This window comes from Pimephales promelas, chromosome 22 (assembly GCF_988280905.1).
Source record: "Pimephales promelas chromosome 22, fPimPro1.hap1.1, whole genome shotgun sequence".
NCBI lineage: Eukaryota > Metazoa > Chordata > Actinopteri > Cypriniformes > Leuciscidae > Pimephales > Pimephales promelas.
In genome coordinates, this window is record NC_142790.1 from 21,866,402 (window position 1) to 21,892,438 (window position 26,037).

The 26,037-nt window shown below is 37.8% G+C and overlaps 1 protein-coding gene across 16 annotated transcripts in view; it reads right to left on the bottom strand.

The window, feature by feature from the left end:
- Positions 1 to 24,987, bottom strand: part of cnksr2a (connector enhancer of kinase suppressor of Ras 2a) — an 84,670-nt gene extending 59,683 nt beyond the window's left edge. For 7 of the 16 annotated variants that reach the window (XM_089125800.1, XM_089125797.1, XM_089125796.1 and 4 more), the window contains exons 1-3: positions 24,250 to 24,984; positions 5,028 to 5,191; positions 1,260 to 1,462 (exon numbers count right to left, since the gene is read on the bottom strand). In XM_089125800.1, coding sequence (XP_088981926.1) covers positions 1,260 to 1,462; positions 5,028 to 5,191; positions 24,250 to 24,313 — 431 coding nt within the window. In that variant the 5' untranslated portion in view covers positions 24,314 to 24,984. Of the gene's footprint in view, positions 1 to 1,259; positions 1,463 to 5,027; positions 5,192 to 24,249 lie in introns of all 16 variants that reach the window. The other 9 variants (XM_089125801.1, XM_089125804.1, XM_089125793.1 and 6 more) reach the window with 5 other exon arrangements.
- Positions 24,988 to 26,037: the final 1,050 nt, after the last annotated feature.

Below are 26,037 nucleotides of genomic sequence, written 5' to 3' on the forward strand. Positions count from 1 at the left end.
GATTTGATCTTTTAGTAGAAGTGTCACGAAAGAAGATCTCTAGAGAAGTTGTCATGTGTGTCACGAAGAGTTTGAGGAAATCCAAAGTTTCGGAGCCAGATCATAGAATATTCTACCACCCATTGTTGAAAGACGAAAACAAGGTAAAGTAAGCAGTTTTTAAGTCAGATGACAGGAGGTGAATAATAGTAGAAGTTCAGATAAATAATTGGGAGCAAGTCCATGAAAACATTTAAAAGTTAAACACTAAATGCAGCGAGGAACAGGTATCCAATGTAGATTATAGAGCAACAGGGTTTATTTGATCAGATTTCTTGACTTGATTGATGACTGTCAGCAGAATTTAAAAAAATATATTGTACTGATTCATAAAGAAATCACTATGAATAGACCCTGAAAAAAGCTTAAATTACTGAGAGAAATAGTCTGTGTTATATAAGACCTCTTTTACTCATCTATGTACCTGATTGCTCAGGGGTGGAACACAGATCCACATGATTCGAACAGACAAATGCTGGCCTCGTGCACACTAAACAAGAGACCCCAAGTCGCTACCTTCTCCCCACCCTGAAACACTCTGATTCTAAGTGCCATCCCTTGACGGGAGGGAACAGCCTACACAAAATGATTTGCATGCATAAACATGAAATGTTCCTGGATCAACACCCTCTGTCATTCCTGGAAAAAACATTTGAGGAAACACAACCGTATTTCCTGATGAGTTAAGCCTAAAATCAGAGGCCTTCTTTAAGCAACAACAAAGGATTCCAGTACCGGAATACATACTAAATGCAAAGTAATCCATACAAGTAATCCAACTCCCATGATTGCATGATATATAAATATAAATATGAAATGTCTTTGTCACTTTTGATCAATTTAATGCATCCTCACTGAATTAATTTCTTTCAAAAGAAATCTTACTTGCAGTTCTAGATCAACCACTATCAAGTCATGAGAATTCAATTACTCACGTCAACAACAAAAGATGACAAAAGACCCTGGATTTCAGGAGGAGACCCCTATTAGCCTTTAAGGTCATACTTCTTCAATATTTATATGATGTCAAACATACTTTACTCTAGTGTTTCTCAGAGGAGCCCATCTCTAATGGAAAGGGCACTGAATTTGGCTATACTCCAACTTGACACATCAATGTGGAATTTGAATTACATTAAATCAAACGTGTATATTGTTTATTAAGTACGTGATAATTAATGTTTTGATTCAGTGTGTGTGTGGCTCTTAGCAGGACTAACCTATCCAGCCAGGCCAGAAGGCTCTTAGCGGCAGCGATGAGGTCCACCACAGAGGTGAGGAAATCGTTGGGCAGCTTGCGGGTTGTCCGACCATCATAATGGCCGCTGCGTCTGCGACCCGTGATGAAGTTTTGCAGGTTTTTGGCGGAGGCATTGAGCTTGTGAGAGAGGGTTTTCAGGTTTTCTGTCTCCAGCCCATAGTTCTGTCAAACAGAGATAAAGAAAATGAAACGCGACACTCCAACAATTGTAGGAATGACTCAATCAGAACATCGCTCTTTGTTTTCCCACTGTTCTTTTCAGTGTCCCTTTTTAGATAAATGACTCTCCATTCTCTGTTTTCAATTTTATTTTGCACTATTGGCATGACAGAAGTTGTACATTTGCAATTGTGAACATTGTGCAAGTAAAACTAAAATAGGAAAGTTTTTTGAATGTTACTATACAAAGGCTTGCCAAATAATACTTTTAAAAATTTAAATACTTATTTTGTAACAATAAAATAATTGCCAATTAATTAGTTTAAGACGGAATGAATAACTTAAGTTATTAACGTTAAACTAGATGTATACAATGAGCATACATTTGGTAATCTCTCTCTCTCTCTTTCTCAGATCACTCAGAGATCCCAAATGAATATTCAGCACCTGGCAGAGAGGGAGAGAGAGAGAGAGAGAGAGAGAGTGCTTCATATGTAGAGGTGTGTTGAGTGGGTGGAGACAGAACATAAAGTTCAGAGTATGAATAATGCACTGAGAGTCTCTGCTGCCAGCTGATAGGAGCTTACACACGCCTCACTCCTCTGTGAGATAAAGCAATCAGCTCAGACAAATCTGCATATCTATATCTGACAAAACCATGTCAGAAAAAAAGCCAATAAGCACAGCTGTTTTTATATACAGATATAGGCGTCTTTGGCATAGGACGTAGAAAACTTTAAATTGCAAATGAATTTGGCAGGGTAACAAAGTACCTTGTTCCTGTATAAAGAGTAGGGATCAAGGAGCAAAGGCTGATGGCATTATGCACATACATTCAGGAGAAGGAACTCACACATTAGTCCAATATCTATCCATAAACCTTACACACTCAGAAATCTTTTTAGCATTATTAGGTGATTGCTGTCCAATTTGATGCTACGATTCTTGCAATATAAAATTGCATACAATACAATTCCAATTTGAGGCATCCCCCAAAGCGTCATTCGACGCAGTGCGCGAAAGGGAACTAAAGGATCAGCAGCCGAATGCGGCATACAAGCATTAAAAAAGCAACGTAAAATTTCCCAGGCTCTCAGCCCTCCCCTCACAACTCCCATGATTCCACACTCATTCACGGCATCATCAAGCTACACCTTTGTCATTGTTTTGAATAGTGACATTTAGCCATGAAACTTACATACAGTGGCTTCATAGGCGCTATATGTAGAATTCAGAAACCCCTTTTATTAGCGACACTGGTGGCCGTTAAGTGAACTACAGCCAGCAACTTACAGTAAGTTGCATATATATATATATATATATATATATATATATTCACTCTTTATGTATTATTAGTAGTGGTAATAAAAGCATTGTTTTTGTTATTAGTAATATTAGTAGTATTAGTATTAGCACAAGTTGGTCACAAAACATGTTTATGGCTTCACTCCAAATGTCTTAATAGAAAAAAAATCACTCCAAATAATGTCTTAATATAAATATACAAATGCAAAATGGTATCTGTTATGGCTGGGTTTAGAGGCTGAAAATTGAAAATATTATGAATTCAGCATAAAACAACAGAAGTCAATGGAAAGTGCCCACCATGATAGAAAAGTAAGTGTATGTGTGTGTGTGTGTGTGTGTGCGCGCGCATCAATTTCAGTAGCGCCTATCTCCTCTCACATCAGCAGGAGATCGATCAGAGTAATGTGCTCCATCTCGTCCGAAGAACAAATCCCACGCACGCACTCACAAAGTACAAGAACAGGTAATAAACACACCTGCAACACTAAAACATGTATGTACAACACACACACAGACTCACAAAAGATACATTAATCAGCTTCAGAGTGGTGGGAGACTTGCACAGAAGATGTGTGTGGTGGTGGTGGTGGGGGCATGCAGAAGATAACACACCACAATGACAGAAAGATAAAGCAATTGGAAGGGGAAGAGTGAGATAAACAAATACGAGAGATAATGACAGCTTTTTAGAGTTTAGAGAGACAGGAAAGGAGAGGAGTGGGCTGCTCTGTGTCTCTGAGGTCAATATGCTGTCAAACAATAAAGACTCAGTGCTCTGGCTTCCATAAATATTTGTGTGCAAGTTTGTATCTGAGATGGTTTCGAAGACACCTTACAATGGGGAAACAAGGCACATCATTATGGTTATGTTTTGAATTTACTTTTATATTTTTAGCTACAGTTTGTGTGTTTTATATCTAATATTTATATTTTATTATGTGAACCAGCAGTTAAATGTAAAATGAGATTTGAGAGCTAAAAATGTCAGGGAAAGTTCATTCTAAAATAAAATGCTACTTTAGGTTTGGAAAAACATTTTTGAGTGAACTATCCCTTATGCTCATTGTAGGGAAAAGAGAAGCAGGGACATTCTGCAAAATATCTAATTTTGTGTGCAGTTTTGGTGAATGATTCAGATGAAATATAGCTAATTTCATACGCACATGTCTACAGGCTGACATTCACACAGGCTGTGTAACGTGAATGTCATCAGCTCTGATTTGGGATCAGCGTTCAGAACAGATAGAGAGCACAGCAAAGTCATCTATTTATGATTAACGCTCTCCTAAATGTCAGCAGCACAGGCCAGTGGTTCACAGTCACTCACAAAACCTCACACTCATTATAGTTCACCTTGTGTTAGAAATCTCACAGATCAGGAAAAGGCAACAAGAAACATGTCTGATAGAAAGACAAGACAGGGTGAAGCGAAGATAGAAAAAGAATAAAACATAAAAAGTACAAGGAGGATAAAGGCTGAGGAGAGACTCAGCACGGACGCGATAAACATCATCCTGTCGTCTCTTCCCTCCCGTCATGTTGCTGACATTCTGAAAGCGTGGGCTGGTAAGTCATTGTTTTAATACCTCAACTGAGAGATTCGAGAGAGAGGAAGTGGAGGAGAGAGAGAGAATTAGATGGAAAGCTAGTTATTAAATGCTAGATAATGTAAAAGGCTCAAGCGGTGCAGAGCAAATTTCAGCCTAAATCCTTTCTCATCTCCCACACTGTCTGTACACTTGGTACCGTTTTGACAATCATTTTCAAGCAGTCGAACATCTAACAGCAATAAAAAAAATAGTCAAAAGACACACATGCACACTGCAAGAGCAGATACAGAGGAACAAACACACCTACCAAAAAGCCAAAAAAAAAACAAAAAAAATTTAAGAACAAATCTGAGGAAATATTTCCCAGGAGAACAATATAAAACTCTTAAATCTTGTAACTTTTAAGATACCATGAAATGGCATTTAAAACTTGTTTCATCACTGTAATGTGAGATTTTTCAAATTGAAATTGAATATTAATTTGAGTGGATTATAAAAAAGAGGCTCCAATACTATTATTATTATATGTCAAAAATGGCAGTCAAAAATGCAAACACGTAGTCTTTTCAGAATGCGATATAGTTTTTCTCTATAAGTGATATCTCTATATCTTTTTCAACATTCTGCTGTAGGGGACTTGATGTCTACCAGCTGACAAGGTGATGATGAACAGAAGATGTAGGATCAAGCATATAAAGAAAGGCTCTCACCAGAGCGCACAGCAGGTCCACAGCTTCCAAGATCAGCTCTTGGTGTCCGATGCGGGACACCCCCAGATCCTCCAGCTCCTGATGGGTGATCCTCAGCAGCTGGTCACCTCCTACCTTCTCCCGTTCAAAGTTCTTTATATACTGCTGCAAGCAGTCATCCAGACCTGTGGAGACATTAAAAAACATCAAAAATCTAGGGTCAACCCTGAATCCTTTTCAAAGATTAGAACATCGCAAATCACCCCAAAGCCATGGTATTTATTGTGCCAAAAAGATATGAAAGATGGGAGATATTCCCCTTAATACAGCAGTACATTTACAGCTAAATTATAACATAATAGAGATGCATTTAGCTTGTACGAGACGATGGTACATCATCCAATATATTAACGAAAATATATTGAAACATTTGCAACTGTTATTGTTATTGCACAAAACTAATAAAATCCAAAAAGTTTATTGTCATCAGATTTTTGCAAATATATACAAAAACAAATGTGATGTATTTTTTAAATTGTAGACTAGGCCTACTTCATTTAAATGTCTGAAACCTAAAATAAACATGTGGTTGAAAACACCTAATAGTTGTGATATATGAAAAGCACTGAGCGCCTCTGCTTCAGCGCCAGCCAAAGAGCAAAATCACTTTTGAATGCATTTTGAATGAAAAAAAGGATGCTACTTTATACAGCTTTTTAATGCGGATGCCACATAAAACACAGCCTCGCTTTTATACCTGTCATGGCGCTGCTCTGAATAAGGTCTATAACAGGCATTTGGAAAAAGAGTGAATATTCATTTTATGCCAACTAAATCCATAATGAGCAAATGAGTAATTTAGATGCTGTTGAACATTTAATAATTGCTCATCAAAGCTTTAATAGTGGACAAGAGCAAGGTTTCTGAAATAAATATTTAACCGCATATTCTGATGATTCATCTCAGAAACATTGCACTTGACCACTATTAAAGCTTTGATGAGCAATTGTTAAATGTTGAAATTTATATTGCCATACATACCAATTTGTAACAAAAATAAACAAGATCTAAGCTGTAACTGATAATAAATTCCCACATGGAAAGAACCTATATGAGGATATATGTGCATTTATGAAACCTATATGCTGTTTATATGCACATATATGCTGCATATAAACAGCATATGCACAAATATGGAAATATACGCTGCATAAATGCGTAAATATGGCACATATAGGCAATTTGAGGTGCATATATGTGCATATACAGGCCATATAGGTCTCCTGTATTGCTTCTTTATATCCACATATAAGCGCTATATGTGCATACAAGAGTTTCCTATAGCTCATGGCAGGATCCAAATGTTGGGTTAAAAATGTAATTTCAAATTTTAAACCAAATTCAACTTTCACTTTCAACTGTACATTTTTTCATTGCATTTTAATCCAACATTTGGGTTTGTCCATATTTGACCCAAAGCATTTTTTGAGTGTATATGTCACTATACTGCAAAAAAAAAAAAAAAAAATATATATATATATATATGTCAGAGTGATATATAATTTCAACTGTACTGCATATATGCAGTTTTTTCTTTAGAACACCTCATATTGTACTTGGTCATTTTACAGGTAGTTTTTCCTATCTTTTTCAAATCATATTTATTATTTTGTAATATATTTTGTAAAAGTGTTTTAAAAAGTTAATCCCACAACCCACATCTATCTGAGAAATTCACAGGTTAATAATTTTGAAGACAATAATTTATGATGCTGCACTGCCGATTGGCCGCTACAGCGCTCTGTAGTTGATGACGTCACCCACCTGACGCTTGACGTTATACGATGAAGTTTCGCGCCGAAAGATAGCGGCTGGGATTTAAAATTGCGAATTTGCGATATCACCATTGGAGATCCTCTACTAAGTCCTACTTATCACCAGTCGTAAGTATTCCTAATTTTATATTTATTAGTAGGTTTTTTTCTGGAGATGGATATTGCGGTGGCAGAGAAGTAACGTTATAAACATAACGTCGTTCACGAGAATCTCTGCTGGGGAATTTGAGTTTGGTAGTAGCAGTGAAAGAAAATGGCATTCACAACCAGGTTTCCTCTCCAGAGCCGTATCAATGGGCTTTGGAGGGTTGTAGCTTGCGTTCACATCTGCAGATGTCTTTTAAATAGTAAACGTTAACGTTAGGGCATCGAGTTGCTGGGCGCTTTTTTGATTTAGTACTTGTAACGTTAATTGTTTTTTTTTCTTTCTTTCTTTATATAACCTCTTTCTAGAATTACCTCAAATGAAATTACCTCGCCATTATTGCTCAAAAAGTAAGTTCCTCTGTCTGAGTTTGCTTTTTAAAATTGTTTCTCTAGCAGAGCTGTAGAGACTTGTGATGTTGGGCTGATTGATCGTGTTAATTATTTGATGTAACGTTATTTGCACTTTAATTTATTGAAGAGAATAACTATATTTTTCTTCTATAAGACTGGAGTCCTGTGGATGATCTAGATTCCTTCTCTTTGGAGAAGTGCAACCGGTGAGTAACCCCCTTGCATTTTTATTTATTTAGTTTGCTTGTTACTCAAACAGAACTTAATGGATTTTTATGATGTTTGGCTGCTTACGATATCATAACAGCTGCCCATTATAAAATAAATGCAGCGCACAATCCTAATAAATGCATCTGATTCAGTTGTCTCATCTGCTTTAGACTCTGTTTACCCCAAAATCAGCAATGACAAAGGAAAAAGACACACAAGGGCTCAAAGAGTCAACAACCTGTATTCCGCCCTAACAATGTCACATATCCATCAAACTGACAGTAAATGACAGATGAGAAACATCATAATCTCTAAGCTTTCCCATGTTTGAGGGAGAGGTTCATTTGATGGACAGAATCGTCACTGTCCAAAAAAAGTGCACGTAAATAGAATTTGTATGGGAGCGTAATAAAGTTTGTTTAAATGAGACAATTTTGAGATCTTGACTCAAACCTTTTGGGTTCTTGATTCAATTTTAAAAATCATGGGGCAGTGGATAAGACACATGCCTTTGGTGTGAGAAATGCACTGTGTCCCACTGTCCACTGTGTCCTTGAGCAAGACACTTAAGTTACTCCAGAGAGGTGTGTGACTTCTGACATATATTAGCAATTGTAAGTCGCTTTGGATAAAAGTGTCAGCTAAATGAATAAATATAAAAGTAAATGTAAAAAAAAAACCTTTATGCCAAAAATAATGAGAAAAGGGTATTCTTCACAGGCAAAATGGGCTTTCAACAAAACTGGGCTGCCTATGCAGAAAGGCCAACCAATTTTTGAAATTGGTGTTACCTGTCTACATAACACATGAGGAAAAGAGCTGTTGTCTTTCCTTTAGAAAAATAGGTAGGGAAACTTCAAGACACTGTGCTGGACATGTTGTCGTCCAAGGCCACTACCAGTTTACTATCGATACGCTAAACCAGTCAATAACGCTTTGCTTTAGTAGGAAAAACGTCTTTTAGTCATAATTGTTCCCGGGTGCAAGAATTCAAAGAGTAAATGTTTAGCAGCAGTGAGTTATTTCCGGTTTCCAGTGAACAATCTAGTGCATTGTAGGTAGCGGCTAAAGGCTGTAAAGAATCATAAATATGAAACTGCAATGGAAAATCTGAAAAGCCGCAGTGTTTGTAGTCAACCTTTCCAAACTGGATGACAAACGCAGTATTTTAGGTCAAATGGAGGGAAAAAACAGCAAGAAACTGCTGTTCTGTCAGTTCCACCAAACCAAAACACTGTCACGTACATGTAAGAAAGATGTTATCATATACATTTTCAGTGTTAAACCTACTCTTACAATAACTGTCCGGGTCAGGTAAAATGTTGAAGTATTTGTAGTCTTCACAAAAGCCCTGGAGACGCGTTTTGCACCATCCAGCAGACTTTTGCTCATAATTAATGTGAATTTATCGGTCGAGTTAACAGACAACAAGCAAACAAGTTCATTTACATATTCTACTGACATATAACAAGAAAAAGTGGGGTGAAAATCAGTGAAGCTACACTTAAAATGATTGCATAATAATGTACAATTACATGAGCTGTTTAATTAATAATATTAATAGGAATTCAAATAAAAGAATTAATTCAAATTAAATCCACAAAACAATCCCATTATGAGAACCCCTAAAAGGTTCTAGAAGAAGTGCCTGACAGAAGGTTATATAGAACGTTTTCTTGTGAGTGAATATCAGTAAAGATGCGTGTCCAGAATCAAAACCATCCTAAATCAAATCAGAAATGATTGCTGCACTGTCTACGGTAATGCTTCTGAAAACCCGAGAGGATGCACAGATAAATCAAAATAATAAAGCTACCGTCAGCTGTACAGGATGGATGTGTCTATGAAAGCTATAAATACAGAGAAATAGTCTAATAAACAGTGAGGGATCTAGCAAGATTCGAAAACACCACCATTCACAACTGTCACCATCAAACAGGTGACAACACACACTCTCTCTATTGTGACACACACTTGTTGGACTGCATTTGTCAGTCTTGGGCAGTCTGTTTCCCAACGGCATGTCTCACAGCAGTCGTGATCTCCCAACAGCTGCTGTTCGACGCAACGCACATAACTGCTGGATTTACATATTTTGATACAGCATACTGTATGTTTATTATAGTGTATGTAAGAGGGAAGGTAGCAGAAACTCTTTTTAATCTCACTAGCTGCCCTCTAATAATTAAATCTAACACAACTGGCTCATTAACACAACGGGCCAAAACTCATTTGCCAACTGCCAAGACAGCAAGAATAACAGCTGTCATTACGGCTAAACAATATCTAACTCATTATAGAGCGACCCTTTCTGTTGTTAGACACTTAGTTGGTGATCCGAGGTCTGAATGTAACGTGGAAGGTGCGGCCAAAGATGAGAATCTTGAAATGAGCGCAATGATAACTTCTGCTGATGCTGTGGATCCGATTCACGTACTAGACAGGTGCAGTGAACAGTTAATTGTTAGTTAATGTTGTTAATAATGATGTGTGGGCAATAGGATGGAGAGATTTTGAAAGGAAAGAATGAAAGAAGGGTATAAAGAGAGTGTGAAAGCTCAGTTTTAATCTTGGTAATGTACTAGGCAATGTCCATCATCAGAGGGAAGACAATTGGGCCCTGTGACGAGGCCCTTATTTGTGATGCGATCTGGGAAAACCCGTCGGATGTCACGCTGGTACGTTTTCAGAAAAGTCTAAAAATAGATTGAATGTCAGTTTTTTTGTCAAAATTTGTTTTTTATTAAATTATTATTCTATAACATCTTGTTTATCATCTCTGAATATAACTTGGGAAAATTCACTAGTTTACAGCAGAAAAATAGCGATTTAATATGACCAGCTGAAAAGACCGTGTTTCTCTTTAACAACACGCACACAGGCGGAGCAGAGGGGGAAACACAAATCTCCCGTATAGCTCTCCTTCTCTGAACACTACAAAGAGAGTTCACCTATCAAAATAAACCACATTACAGAATAAAGTCCAGTCCTGGGTGAACTACAATGGCACGTACGTTTTTATTTATTTATTTTAATCCAGTGTTATCGTGTGGTGTGATGCGGAGCACAAGAGAACAACAGAGTTTGAAGCTGCTCGTTTATAAGACCTTGCTCGCCTCTCAATCGTCCAATTTCAAAATGCTTTTCACAGGTTGATTTTTGAGTTCGTAAGCTTTCGAATGATACCTAATCTAATCTATGATGATTACTAAAATATGTGATACGAAAAAAAGGCAATAAAAAAGGGAGCGCCAGTCGTCCCGCTAGCAGGACGTGGCCGTTAATTAAAACTGTTTTTCTCAATTCTGTTTCTGAAAATCATAGCGATCAGCCAACTTCAGATAACCATAACTTTTGTTACAGACAACCGATAAAATAAATAAAAACAGATTTGGAAAGGGTCTCAAGGGTCCAGCTTTAATGTGGTCTCAAAACCTGTATTATGTCAAATTTCACCATATGGTGGGTTTTCCCAGATCGCATCACATTTTGTCTCAGGCCCTATATGAACTCAAGCAACAATACTAGAAGGACCAATGAAGACATTCCAGCTGATACTCCTATCGGTTATTTATTTACCAGTAGCGGCTCCTGACCTTACATTTATGTAGGGCAGGTTCTGGGTCCTAGTGCTAGTTTATTATAAAAATGTTGTACGATTTATATTCTAATCACTACTCACATATCCTACACAAACTCTGAATCAACATGCACCAATACTAAAATTTCTATAATATCATAATCTCATAATAATTTGTTCACACACAAGTATTCATAACTTCAATGAACTCATTGTTTTTGCCTTCAATTATTACATTGTTTAAATCGGTACATTTTTATCTAACTGTGATTCTGAAATACATAACTAAGTTCCCTCTGATTACAGATCACTCAAGCAGCATGCCATTAATTCATCACTATAGTGGATTTATTAACAAATTACTTACAGATTCTGTCCACAGACACTAAGCTACATCTCGCTCTCACTCTCTGCACACACTCGCTTATACAGGAGTATTAGAATAGCCTCGCTCTGTTATTGTGCATTATTCATTGCACATGGCCTGCTCCTCTGACAGGTAGCACAGTAAAACTGCAGGGAGAGAGAGGAAAAAGCCAGAAAAATGGGCCAAAAGGATATAAAGAAAAAAGCTTAGCCTGAGCACTTAAAATATGACACGTATTAAACACCTCCCCTGCTTCCCGTCATTGAATGATAGATAAAACTTTCTGGTAAAAAGCTCTAGAGTTAGGGATATTCTGAACCTTCCCAGATGCAGTCTAAGCAATGTCATTTATTCGTGCACTTCTCGCTATATTCTATCAATCTTCATTCTTCACCTCATTTCTGGCGGCTGTGCTGTGCATAATGCAGACTTGGTGACCACTGAAAGGGTTGTCGTGACAACCGTTCAAGGTGCACAAAGTGCTCAAGGTCTTATTGGAAACTCAAAGTGCTTTTCTGATTTGTTTCAAGGCTCCTGCAATTTTAATGGTTTACAGATAGCGGTGATGGGGTAACTATATTGATTTCCAAGTTACCTAGTTGTTAGTTAAACTAATCTAAAGTAGTTAAATTAATCTAAAGCTATACTTTTAAAAACGTAGTTCAGTCATGTTTGTAAAACATTGTGTCAATGTAAATAGAATGTAGGCAGAACCTGATTTCACCAAGTGCAACATGTTCCTGGATCAACATCTTTGTTGATACTGGAACAATATTCCAGTCAACCATTCAGATTTGAGGGAAACCGTTTAGGTCAAGGTTAGGTGCTTCTACATCAGCTACTCGCCTATCATTTCCCTCTTTTTTTAGGGATAACTTATGGGTAGGGTTTGGTTCAGAGCTAGCAATATGGTTATAATTACATTTTTGGAACATATAATGTTGTTCCAGGATCAACAAAATATGTTGACCCATGAATGCGTGTAACCAGAATGTGCCTACATAGATTTGGTTTTGGCAGAATAGATCTGCTACGCTGCCACAGCTGCTGCAACAGAGCGAGTATGACTTGCCTTTGCTAAATGCTTGGAACACAAAATTAATGGAAACACACTGCTGCAAGAGAGAGGGGGAGACACCTTCGTAATAGATCAAGGCAGGTGAGCTGGAATAATAATTTGCATAGTGCATTTGTTAGGTAGTGTGCAAATATAACAACATATTCAGATTATGATTATAATTATTTAAAAAAAAATGGATGCAGCTTTATTGGGACATTACTAATGCCTGTCTTTAAAGCCCAACCTGACACCTACTCCTCCTAACCCCACCCCAAAACACTTTTTTTCCAGCTACTAAATACCCATTAGGCACTTTATTTCCACTTGAGTATTTATTTAAAATAAACTCCTCTCCAAGCTGATATGCAATTGGAAAATAACAATGTTCCTAAGCCCTCCATTTGCACGTGGTGTAAATAGACCCTCTGTAATCATAAATGTTTCTTGAGTATCAAATATTAGAAGGATTTCTGACACTGAAGACTAGTTGTTGAACAAAAGAGGAAGCAGGATCCAAATGCAGCACTTTTATTAAACTAAACTTCAAAATCAGAGCAGGAAACAGGACTCAGGGACAGAACAACCAACATCAATGCTACAACATCAAGAACTCACAAAGATAGGGCTGTAACACAGGGCTTAAATACAGGGGGAAACGAGCTAGTCAGGATAAACATGACACACAAATCCACACAAATGGCTGCTGACAATTCAGCTTTGCCATAATAATTTTTTGCATAAAACAGTAGATCACAGTGGCAACTGGTAAATCTACCATAAATACAAGTAATAAAACTAGAAAAACATGATTTATGTAAATGAGCCAACAAAGTGATTTGGCTACAAAAAAAGTGTAAATGCCTCAAATTGAAAATTGAATAATTTTAACAAATTCAGTTAATGAATCATTCAAACAAACCTATTCACTGAAGTGAATCGTACTTTTGAAAGCCACATTAGAGAGTTTGTTTGGTGTTAAAGTTGTGAACATAGTTTATTGACAAAATGTCACTAATTTAACGACTTGATTAGATACAAGGCTACTTGTTGGGGAAAGTTATCTTGTTTGTAAAAAAATATACACTAAGCTGTCGCTCTATCTCTCTATCGCTACTTTTAGTCTGGGTTCACACTGCAAGTCTCAGTTGCTCAAATTCACTGGCTTCTGCTGCAAATCATTTTAAATCTTTAATGGTCTCCATGACATTTACTTCAAACTGAAATCATGCTTCATGCCATCTTTGTTATTGTTCTTTTGCGCAGAGCTGTGACCACTTCACCTTGGAAATCTGATGTTGGCCAGAATGGCAACATTTAAAAAGTAATGTGAACAAAGAAACAAAAACAAAAAACAAATCGAACCTGATCGAGGCTGATAGGCACAAAGGCTTACAGTGTGAATGTATCCTTAGTTATGGTTACTAAAAGGTGTAACGTCCCTGAAAAGAAACATGAATACAGATTGCAAAAGGATGGGATAAGAATACCCATGAATCAGCTGTGAACTCCTACACAGGTTTTTTGTCATTCTGCCATGACACCACCTGCGATGAGGCTCTTAATATGTGTGTGTCCACCATTAAATCGTCTTTTCTCTGCCGCCACTTAATCTCAAAGCCAGGGAGCTTCTGGAGATGAGAAATTCATCAGTTAAAGAAACCCTGTCTTAGAATGAGCCACCCAGCTGTGCAGAGCCAGACCTCAAGCCTCTGCTGAAGTAGGAGAACTGAAGGGCTAGTTCCAACTGTGAATTGTCCATAAATACAGTCTTCCACTCGCACATGCTCTGACTTTGTGATGTACATACAACATGAGTTTGGAGATCGATTCATTTCCCAATCCCACTCCCTTCTCATCTCCTGATTGTTTCCAGACATCTGTTCACGATCCTTACAATAAAAACAGATTTTTTTATACTCTTTCAAGTTGAGTGTACATTTTAATGCATGGGAAAGAATATACTAGCACGTAACCATTTCTACTCCAGAAAAATTGAATAGTTTAACATTTTTCCTTTCTTTGCTCAGGAGACTTAACTGAGTTAAATACCAGCTAATGGGAAGATCAAATAATTTCACTTGATCTTCAAATCTTGTTCTGTCAACCAAACAAATCTTCATCTTTTTACATAAGCAAATCCGCCAAACACGTCCACATTCGCGTAATAATTCGTAAGATGTTTCTCCTAAAATTCCTTTTAAGGCTACAATATGTAGCTTTTTGGCCACAAGAGGGCGCAGTTTCCAACAATAACAAAGGTGTATGTTTATGACACAGTGACGAGCTGAATGATGGGACTTACTGTCAAGCTGATGGATCCAATAATGTTTATGGATTACTAAAAAAAAACATGTTTTTTTAACATTACAGTGGTATGAAGCAGGTCGCGATTGCTAATAAGAGACATATTTCACACGCGAGTCCCACGGATATAAAGGAATAAGGAAATTTCATCAAATTGAACTACACGTAAGTACTGGATTACTCACACAGGTCAGTTTATTAGATGAATAAAACTTATGGGAAACGCAACGCTGCTGCACGTGGTATACCGTTACACTATCACACTAAACAGAATTTAAATGTGCATTGAAAGTTATAATGTTATTCTATGTGTTAGTTCGTTTGCTATACGAAACTAGCAGCTAATAGATCAACATAAGAATAAAATACTGACCATATTCTAACATTTCATCATGTCAAGCTAACGTTATAACATTGATTTGTTTATATACATTTGCTCACCTGTCTAAAAAAGCTGTAAAGTCGTGACTCATGAAGTTCTGTCAAGTCCAAATTAGTCACGGACGCTAGCTCTCTGTCGAGTGGAAGTTAGTCTCGGACGCTAGCTCTCGGCATCTCAAAAACATCACGCTGATATTGATCCTCATTTTAGTTCTTCTTGTTTGCCCCAAGTCGGCTTGCCATGGTCTATGTTTGAACGAAACAATAACTGGGTGCCGCTAAACGTTACTCGCTACGCAGTTGTCAACGTCTGTCGCCATGGTTATGTCATGGCTATGGCAGTACGAGCAGGAAACCGAGGAAAGTGCAGATATTGCGTCATTGACGGGACATTTTTTTTTTCGGGACGGCCACTTATTTAAATTTGAAATTGGACAACTTTGGAGACTTTTTGGATATTATAAGTACACAACTGCAGGAAATATATCACACTGTGCAAGTGATTTTTGGATATTTCATTACAAAATTCTTACATGTTGGACCTTTAAGACAAATGGATCTACTGTATATAAAAATATAGAGCTATAAAAAAAAAAGTGGTATTAGAGCTGAGATAATTAGGTCTTAAATAATCTAACAATATGAGTTAGACTAGAAGAATGTGATCATATTACAGACTTGGTAAATCTGTGTGCAGTTTGAGATGTTGTTGAGATATCTTCTGTTACTCTACTGAACACATACATAAAATTACTTTTTTTTCCTAAAATAATGACTACAAACTTGACTTTGACCATCACAGATGCAACAACATTTCTGTTCTCCAATCTACCTGGTTGTGTATAATGGCGCCCAAGCAATAACACCTGATCATGAATCCCATTTTCACATCAACCATCTGCAAACGAGACACTCCCGCACACTATCAGAACTTGCATTTAAAAATTCTTTATTAGCAACGTTTCGGTCTCACGACCTTCGTCAGGCATCAACCATCCAAAAAATGGTTTCTGTTTGCTCTCAGTTATGACTCTTGAGTAATGATCTGAATCTAGAGCATCAGCAGAGGAAACCAGGTGTTTCCCACCAAGTGTGTCTCCTAACAGATGCTCTACTCCCTGCAGACACATAACAATTGTTCAAGTGAATCTGTTTTCCTCCCATCTGTAAAACCATGCAGCTCTTGTCCAGTTTGATTGATTACTTTTTTGGGGTGGCCTTGTTGTGGTGGTTTCATTCCTTAAAACCTACAGACAATCTTTATATCACCATCCTGAAAAATGTGAGCACTGACAGACAGGATACAGCACAGAGCGTACAGTCTCTTACTGAGTACATACTGTATTGCTACCTTTCTGGAGTGTTTTGCTGAATATTTCCCTATATACTGCGGTTCTTCAGTTCTATAAAGTGATTCAGAGATGACTCACACCCTTTACACCCACTGACAGCACACAAACACACTTTTACACTTTTTCACAGGAGGGAAGAGTCGCCCTGAGCCAAGCCACACACCCACACACCCGCCCCTCGAAGCTGCAGCCCAGGACGCAGTGCTAAATCTCTGCATGTGTGTGTGTATTATTATTCAAAGGTCTTTAACCTCGCTTTCTTCCTCTCGTTCTCGCTCTCTGTATTTCTCTCACACACACGCAATCAATCCTCCCCAGCTCTGCCACATGTCATATGAAATACAATATTCATGTGTTCCCTCAGGACACACCCCGGAGACAGGCCTGGAATCCCCAAAATGCCTTGGAAAGCCCGATACGTGTGTGCGAGTACATGCTCTAATGACCTCCATAAGTGCGTGCTATACATTTTCCACTCAACATTAGCCTCATAAACCATCACAAAAAGTATCAAACCAAACCATTGTGAGCTTAAAACCGCTAAACGACAGCATGTCATTTCAGGCAAACATCCCAAAAAGCAGCTAATGCACCTTACTACATGACAATCAATTACGAGATGTGTAGTGGAGCGAGAGAGCCGCGCCGTAACACGGTCTTTCATCTTTCTGTCAGGATATTTCAGCTGAAGATGCGATTTCTTTTTTTGCCCGTTTGTTAAAAAAAAAGTTTAAGTGAAGGATGCCAAGAAGGAAAATGAGTTCAAAGTGAATAAGTTGAAATTCTTGAAGGGTTTTGAATTATATATAGGGCAGGCCTAATCATTATATCGATGTGCATGTAGCAGCCGGAGGGTTAATATCTCAATTGTTTACTATAGACACGCATGATATAGCTGCTGCTGCAAGCTTCTCAGATTTTTCTATTCACAATATGGCTTGGCTATATCTCGCCGTATAGAATCGTTTAATTTGTTTCTTTTTTTATTTAATAATGATTATAGTAATACACCAACTTTGTGTCCAGTTCTTTCCTTTAAAATTCCTAATAATAGAAACAATAATGATTTATTATTATTATTTACTAATATATTACAGAAAATGTATTATTACAGTTTCAGTTTTCCAAAGGAAGTTTAGGAGGGGGTTGATTAGATATATAATTTATATATGAAGAGTTCAGATGCAAAGGCCTCTAAATGCCTTTTGAAATTTTCTTCTTTAATGATGATTTTTATCAAACTTGTATATTTAAGTTCAGTAATTTCACTTAAATGGCAATTAATAGGTAATTATCATTGCCATTTAAGTGAAATCACTGAACTTAAATATACAAGCTTGATAAAAAGGATCATTCTAGAAGAAAATTTCAAATGGCACTTAGAGGCTTTTGCATCTGAACTCTTCATATATAAATTGTTTCTTTCTTTCTTAAAACTGTTTCTTTCACCCTCTGCTTGGTTATTCCGTTGATGTTTCCTCAGTATCCTGTATAAGATTATTCTAGTTTCTAGCATGTCGATCCTGCTTTCTTGCCTGCTTCAACCAGCCCATGACAATCAAAGCTACGTGCTTTACAAATTTATTGATGCTTAAAAGGGTATTGTTATAGAACGGGAAAGTTAATCCTCGTGGCCAGAAGAATACCTTCTCTTGAAAGTCTATGAGGATAAGTTTGTGAGGTTTGATGTTGATTGAATGATCAGGTTTGCTGGACAAGCAGATGATTCGATCATAAATTAATCCCCTTAAAGATTATCATCACAATCGATCTATTTTAGACAATTGACATATCAATATTTAATTAGAATTCTTGTGATTGATTATTGATAGTACAATTGTTTGTTGCATTAAATCATTCGTACAGAACATTGGCAACTTTTAATTTTATCATTTGTAGGTGATTCCCGATCACGTTTTGTGTAGTTATTAAAATTATATTCCCTGTATCTGAGCTAATAGGTAAATCTCAGGTTCCCTACAACAAATATATTCAAAAGAAAAGGAAAAAAATCGGAAACAAAATTGATATTTAAACGAGCACAACATAGTCTAATGATCCATAAAAGAGATATCGCTCAGTCATCTTTATCTATTCATCACAGGCATTCGTGTGATGAACTGTTCTCAGCTGAATTGATTTTGATACCAAAATATCTCAGTAGGTGATTCAGCACTTGAATGGTCCATCAGCACATTTATAGGCTCCAGTGCACAGCTTCCAGTGTCGCTTGGTTATTATATTGAACAGTCCACTGAGGCAATGGCTCTATCTGAAATAGTGCTGCCTTCCAGTAAAACCACAAGCCACAAAAGCACAGCAAAACCAGGTCCACTGGGAAACCACAGATGCTGGTTCTAGTTTAGCCAAAGTGCTCCACCCTGATCTTTACAGAGATGGAGGTATTGGCATCAGAGACGGGCCTCCAATCAGAAGCTGAGATGTTTATTTCTCTGTTCCCTGGAACGTGTTGGCTCGCACTGCAGATACATGGACTTTTCTACAAATAGAGCCTGAAACAGTAACAGTAAATAGTTATAATTTGCTCATAACTTTATGTTAGGTCAGTTTAGTTTAACATTTCTACAATAACAAAAATGAGAGTTGTGCCTCTGTTGCTTTTACCAAAGTATACCTTATTCAAGGAAAGTGATGCACACTGATTAGCCAAATGGAGATGATTATACATACAGCAGCACTTATGGGAAACAGCAAGAAAAAGAGAAAAAGCAAGTCAGAGATGGAGAGAAGAGGCTTGCTGCCTATGAGAGTTTGTAAGGCTGCAGTGATGTGACAGAACTTGATTAGCTCTAAAGCCCTGCGGTCGGAAAGCTAATCAAGAGGAAGGAGCAGGCATTCACACCCACAGACACCCTAAAGATGTGTTTCCAGCTGTTGCATTCCGAACACTGGAAAAAAATTGTTCGATCTTTAAATAGTGATGACATGAAGAACTTAAAAGGACTTCAAATATGCCATCTTTACAACAATTACAAATTTAGGTTAAGTATCTGTAAGAAGTTGTTCAATGCAAATTACAATTTTGTGTCATAATATGTGCTTATGAAGTGCATGGAGAGCAAAATATCACATGAACAGTCAACTGGACCAAAAGAAGACCAAAACCACATGCAAAAATACAACTGGTCATTTTAGTAAAACATGAGATATTAGGCAAAACACAACATTGCGATTTATCTTGTATTTTTGTTACTGTATCCTAGATATTTTGAAAGTTTATCATATTGCAGTTCAAATCACAAACACAATATTAAATGAAATGACTATAATATGATAAATCTGACAAAAGATGAAGCTCTTGGAAATACTCGTACAGAAGCAAACACACTGTGATTTGTTGGTTTACAACATCTGTTTGATAAACCTTTTAACCAAGACACTGAGGCCATGGTATTTCAGAACAGAGCAATCGTTCTATTAAAGCTTTTAAGTCTCCAGGGGACAGGCTGATGTACCAGTACCATTTCCTTCTGTATCCTTTGTCCCATCTTTCCTAAACACTGTTTATTATAGGCCGAGCATGGCTCTGAGACACCACAACAACTGCATAGGAAAGTAATATATTAAAAGTAATATGTTTTTTGGACTCCATTGACTTTCACTGTATGGACAAGCAAGTTTTCAAATATTTAACAGAATTTCGTCTTTTCTGTTCCTCACAGGTCTGGAATGACACGAGGATGACAGAATATTCATTTCGGCCCTGGGGTAAACTATCTATCTCTATAATCATTAATAACAGAAAACCTGTATTGGAAAAGAAAAAAAAAGATTGTTACTTTGCTACAAATTAATATGTACTACCTCCGTTAACTAGTCACACAAATCTACAATATGAAAAAAAAGCAGGTGCTACAGTGTAAAATACTTTTTTAGTTTTTAATACTACAAAATTTAATATAAGATTCAATGTGTTACTTGCTTTGTAATTGTTTGTGAAATTGACTAGCAATTTCAATGTGAAAATTGTTTCTATACAAACATTTTTTCAGTGTAAAGATCATTGATCATCTGAGGTGAATTACTCTGTTTGGCATGGGCGAAATTGCTCCTATTTCCACATGATGAACACTTTAAAAAGTGTCACAAAGAAAGGACAAAACTGTTGGAGATGTCCCAATGTTTTATTCCAAATGTTTTGCTGACTCTGAGGCCCCGTCCACACTACTGCGTTTTCGTTTAAAAACGGCGAAATTAAAACGAAAACGATCTCCGTCCACACTAGCGTTTTACCTGCGTATTAGAATTTATCTCCGTCCACACTAAAATGACTGAAAACGTGGATCACGTGACCATTCACCAACACTGGGCATGCGCGCGCCGGTGTAAACAGTGGTTGGCGAATCAGGGAAAGATACGTCATGACTGATGACACCCAATCATAGAGCCGAGCGTGAGCCTCTGCGTCATCGTTTGTAAACTCCTCCGTTTTGTCTTGTCCACACTAAAACACCCTCCGGAGATTCAAAACGCAAAACGGAGCTGAAGCGTTTCTAAACTTCTCCGTTTTAGGTCTTCATTTTTCCCGTTTTAGTGTGGACGGGAGGTGCAAACGTAGCAAAAGGTCTCCGTTTTTAAACGAAAACGCAGTAGTGTGGACGGGGCCTGAGATTGCGGCACCCCAGGCTGTCTTCAGAGCACAGATACACTATTAGCAAGACTTTAATAATGGCATACAGAGGGCCATAGAGGGGGTGTGCTGAGTGTAATGTGTAGGCCTGGGGAGGTGCAATCAAAACACTCAAAAACTCTCTGAGTCACAAACTGAAAAATAGATTATAAGTCACAGATGCAGTTTGACCTAAAGCTGATGTATGTACCCCTCCAACACACACGCACACCAAAGAAGCCTGAGCCTCCACTTCAATTTAGCCTGAACCAGACTGATTCAGCTACATCCTGTCTCCCTGTAAGCTGCATTAGCCGTGCTATTAAATTAATCTTCTCTTCACACGCAGGTAAAATTTCACAGCTCTATATTTCCAGGTTATATGCTTGTAATTGGGACAGTAAGGGTCAAAACCAAGCCGCTAATGTGACTAGGTAGATTTTATAGCTATAGATACACATCTGAAAGGACAAATCATAAGACAAATTGATAGAGAGCACAGCGATAAATTTGATTGCAGTAACTGGCTGCACTAAACCTAGTAATTTGAATCAAAAATGAGGGAAAATATCCAAGGCCTACTTCTCTGATGGATATAGTCTCTCAACTGTTCCCCACAAATGCTCACATTGACGCACAAATGCGTCAAGACACAAATGCGCACAAAAGACACAAACACTGAATGATTTTAGTACACATCCAAAAGTCCACAGCTTAAAGGTAGGGTAGGCAACTATCGGTGCTGCTAGCAATAGCAAGCTAGATTTGAAAGCATGAGATCCCACCCTCCCTTCAGAGCGCTCTCCAAAGACACACCTTTTTCGAAGCACATGATCGCACACAGCAGAGTTTGCAAAGCGTCACAAGACGATAGACAGCATTACAATAATGAACGTGAACAGCTTAAAAAGCATTGACCTGTCCGACCTGACTGCTTCAGATTCATTTCAGCGTTGATAGTGTTGCCATTGAAACACATCAATTTGAGTATAACGTCACAGGTTTGCATCTCTTCCAAATTACAGGAGTTATAGCACAGATATAACGCAGCATAAGCTCACTGTTTTGGTTCAGGAAGAACTGTAAACGTAAGAGATGGCAGCTGTTTTGGTTGTTGTGCTCGGTGACTGATGTCTTAAGTCTGCATAGCATGAAACACACGGATGACGTGTGATGTCTGTGCGACCAGGCTGCGTGGAGGTATGGAAGTATATATTGACAGGCAGGTAGGACATCGTACCATTGCTTTCAGATAGAATGCAATGATTGGATGAACATTTTATGGTCACACGCCTTCCACAGACAGATATAACAACGCATTCTCATCCCAAGGTGTCATATATAACCCTTTTGCCAAAGCGTAGAGATCCAACGCACATGGCACCCTTTAACGCCAATATAACACACACAGAGCATGGGTAGGTTTAGGTCTGGGGTAGGGTTAGAGTTAGACCACTAGGGGGCGCTTTCTGCCCCATATATATATCTGCGTCTCATATTGACGCTAAAGGGTGCCATGTGGATATCTACGCTTTGGCAAAAGCGTCGTATATGACGCCTTGAGATGAGAAGAACGGGCTGGACATAATAATACTATACTGTAATCAGGATGTGAAGAGACTTTCAACCAGCATAACATAAAAATCGCCTACCATGCCTTTAATGGCAGAATTTTGTTCCCGCCAAAGCTTTGACCTATTCAATATTAGGGAGACCAAATGTATTAATTTATTAATCTGTCAATAATAAATGTTACTCCATCAATAGAACTATTACTACTATAGTAACTTTGCATCTGAGGCTTCAAGTGAACCAATGCAAAAGTCTATTAAAATGGCACAATATGCTGCTTTCATGACCTTCATCTTTTGCACATATGCCAGAGGTGTTATTCTTATATTCTCACATATTTCTATCATATTAGCTCTAAGACATGATAAGAACACTTTTGACTGATATCATAACAAGCCTTATATCACCGATCTGTGAATCATTATCCCACTGGGACGCACTAGAATCCTGTCATACAACCTCGATAACTCACTGCTCGATTTGTTATTCTGATGACGAATCTGGACACGCCGCCCACGCCCACGAGAGAAGAGAAGGCGCGTTATGGCCCCCTCCGCCTCCGCGCGTCAAAAATTCTGCTTCTTTTCTTCAACTATACATGAGGATGCATATTCACATTACATTAATTATCACCATTAAATGTGGATTACATTATGGAAATCGTGATTTTTAACGCTCCGTGACCAGTATTCCTATTATTAGGTGCATGTCGGAGTTCAAGCTCTTTTTGTAAAAGTTAAATTATTTGATTTAACTTTTACAACAGATTATTTGTGGTTATCGATAAGAAGCTGATAGGCTATCTTTAGTTGACCGAATTATGCGAGTTAGCATATGTAATATTAATCAATGGCATTAAGGGCGTTCGACGTTTTACTGTCAATGTCAGCAAGTTTGTGTCGAGGTTTGGAACATCAGTGCCCCTATATCTAACAGATATTTTAAAGACAGTTTAACAAAACTTTAAAGTTCTTGTGATGTGTAACTCAAAAATAAAGATAAATCGTGTTGTCATACCATCCCATACCGATCCTAACGGAAAGCGCTCGAGCAGCGAACTGTTGCCATGGTTACCTCCTCAGGCAAACGGGACTTCTGTTCGCTTGAGGTTATTAGTGCTTTCAGACTTGTAAAATAACTTTTGTGTGTACTGAACTAATTTACACACAAACATATAGTTACAAGTAAAAGAAGACGGGGTACTTTTAAAGTTTTTGTTTGACTTCCTTTGAGGGGTTCAAGCCATTCAAGTGGGAGTTAGAGACTAACAGTCCACCAATAATTCATTCGCTAACATTAGTATCAGACACCTGTAACCTTACGCTTAAGAATGTGTAACTAGAACATAAACGATCTGATGTATACAAATATAAGAATAGGCCTACCCTGCGCCATTCGATTAGTATGCTAAATAATGGGCTTTTCGGGTTTAAGGACCAAAACGCATCACGTACCTTTCATCCAGTCCACAACTTGACTGGGGCTCCATTTACTAACAGGTTCCATGACGAGAGCCATCGCGAAACTTTCTGTGGTTGCCCCCTCGACACGGATGTTGATGCGGTTTCACGCAGCTCTGTGGAGCTCAGATCGGTGGTCTCACGTTAAGCGCCTAGATGTGGTCCCCGGTTACGCGATTTCATCCCATCCAGAATTGCGCATCCAAAAGCGTCACACCGAACGACATCAAGCACATTCCTAACCCTTTACTCCAGCAAACTCAAGTGTTTCTTATTATTAACTCCCATATCTAAGAGCCCAAACCTGGTCCCCGTTTCAGTTCAGATCCTGGCATAATGTGCCATGCTCTGCCGGGTCCCCAACAGTCGCGTCTTCATGCCATGCACCAAATGCAGTATCTCCTGTTTCTCCCTTCGTTTTCTTTTCTTCTCGTGGAGTCGGTACCTTTCAGAGGTGGACTAGCGGGTATGAGAAATGAGCGGTGTACCCACGGGGACTCAAGTGAACGTCGCTTTCAAATGCAGCGGCGAGCGTTGATTCAATTGGGCGCGCGCTCCTCCTGTGGGTGGTGCGGCAAAGTGAATTTGACTCGCGCGCTCGGTTTATTTCCCACGAGGATAAAAGGCTTTCGGCCGTATTCATTTTAATGAGGGCACGCTGGTTCGCCCTGCTTCAAAAACTCTGTAAAAGCAGTGCACGCAAAGTATTTGTCTGGAATATAACGAATCTCATAGAGGCGCTATATTTGCATGAGACTTGGGCACTTGGGACTATGTAACGTGGTCTAAACCAAAATTATGGAGGACTATGGTGGCATTAACCATATGAGTGACAAGAATAACTCAAAGATTTATAAATGGGAGTTTAACCGGGGCTAGTTGTCACATGTTTCACTCAAGTGAGTGTTTCTCACGGTAGGTTTATTTTTGAAAGTCAATTTCTGTACAAGAACATAGCCTAAAGTCTTAAAAAGTTATTAAAAATTTCGATTTTAACACAAATTGCCCAGAGAAGTGAAACTAGATGGGCAAGTTGTCTTAATACAAGGAAACCTGTCATTAGCCTATTTCATGATTTCAGGATTCATGAAACATATTACGAGGCTATTGGTTTTGGAGAAAAAAATGACCTTGGTCCTAAAATGAATTTAGCAAGAAACACTAGGTTTTTGAAACCAATAAAGCCATTATTTACAAAACATACAATATTAGTACTTTACAATTAAGGTCTTATTTGTTAATATCAGTTAATGTACAAATTAACATGAACTAACAATGAGCATTTGTTACAGTATTTGTTTTGTTCATCTTTGTTAACGTTATAAAAAATGCAGTTGTTCACTGTTCGTGTTAGTTCACAGTACATTAATTTTAACAAATACAACTTTTGATTTTAATTATTTAGTGGTAAATGTTAAATTAACATTAACAAATATTAATAAATGCTGTAGAAGTGCAGTTATGCCATGTTAACAAAGGCATTTGACAAAGGCCTTTGAATTTCACATTATAAGGGAGTAATCCAAATCCAAATCACAATCCTAATGTTAAAATAAACAGTTACAGGATATATTATTCACAGAGAGAGACCCAAAAAGAAGTATACATTTTGAGCATAACAATTGGATAAAAAAAAAAAAACCTTGTATAATGTGGTTTATTATTGTTGGCGGTCTTTGGCTAGTGTAAAGTAGAAAAAGGCTTCGTTTTTCCAATGAATTCTGTCTTAGACATCTGTAACTGGTTCACTGAACTACAAAAATAAATTCCGTACTTAGTCAT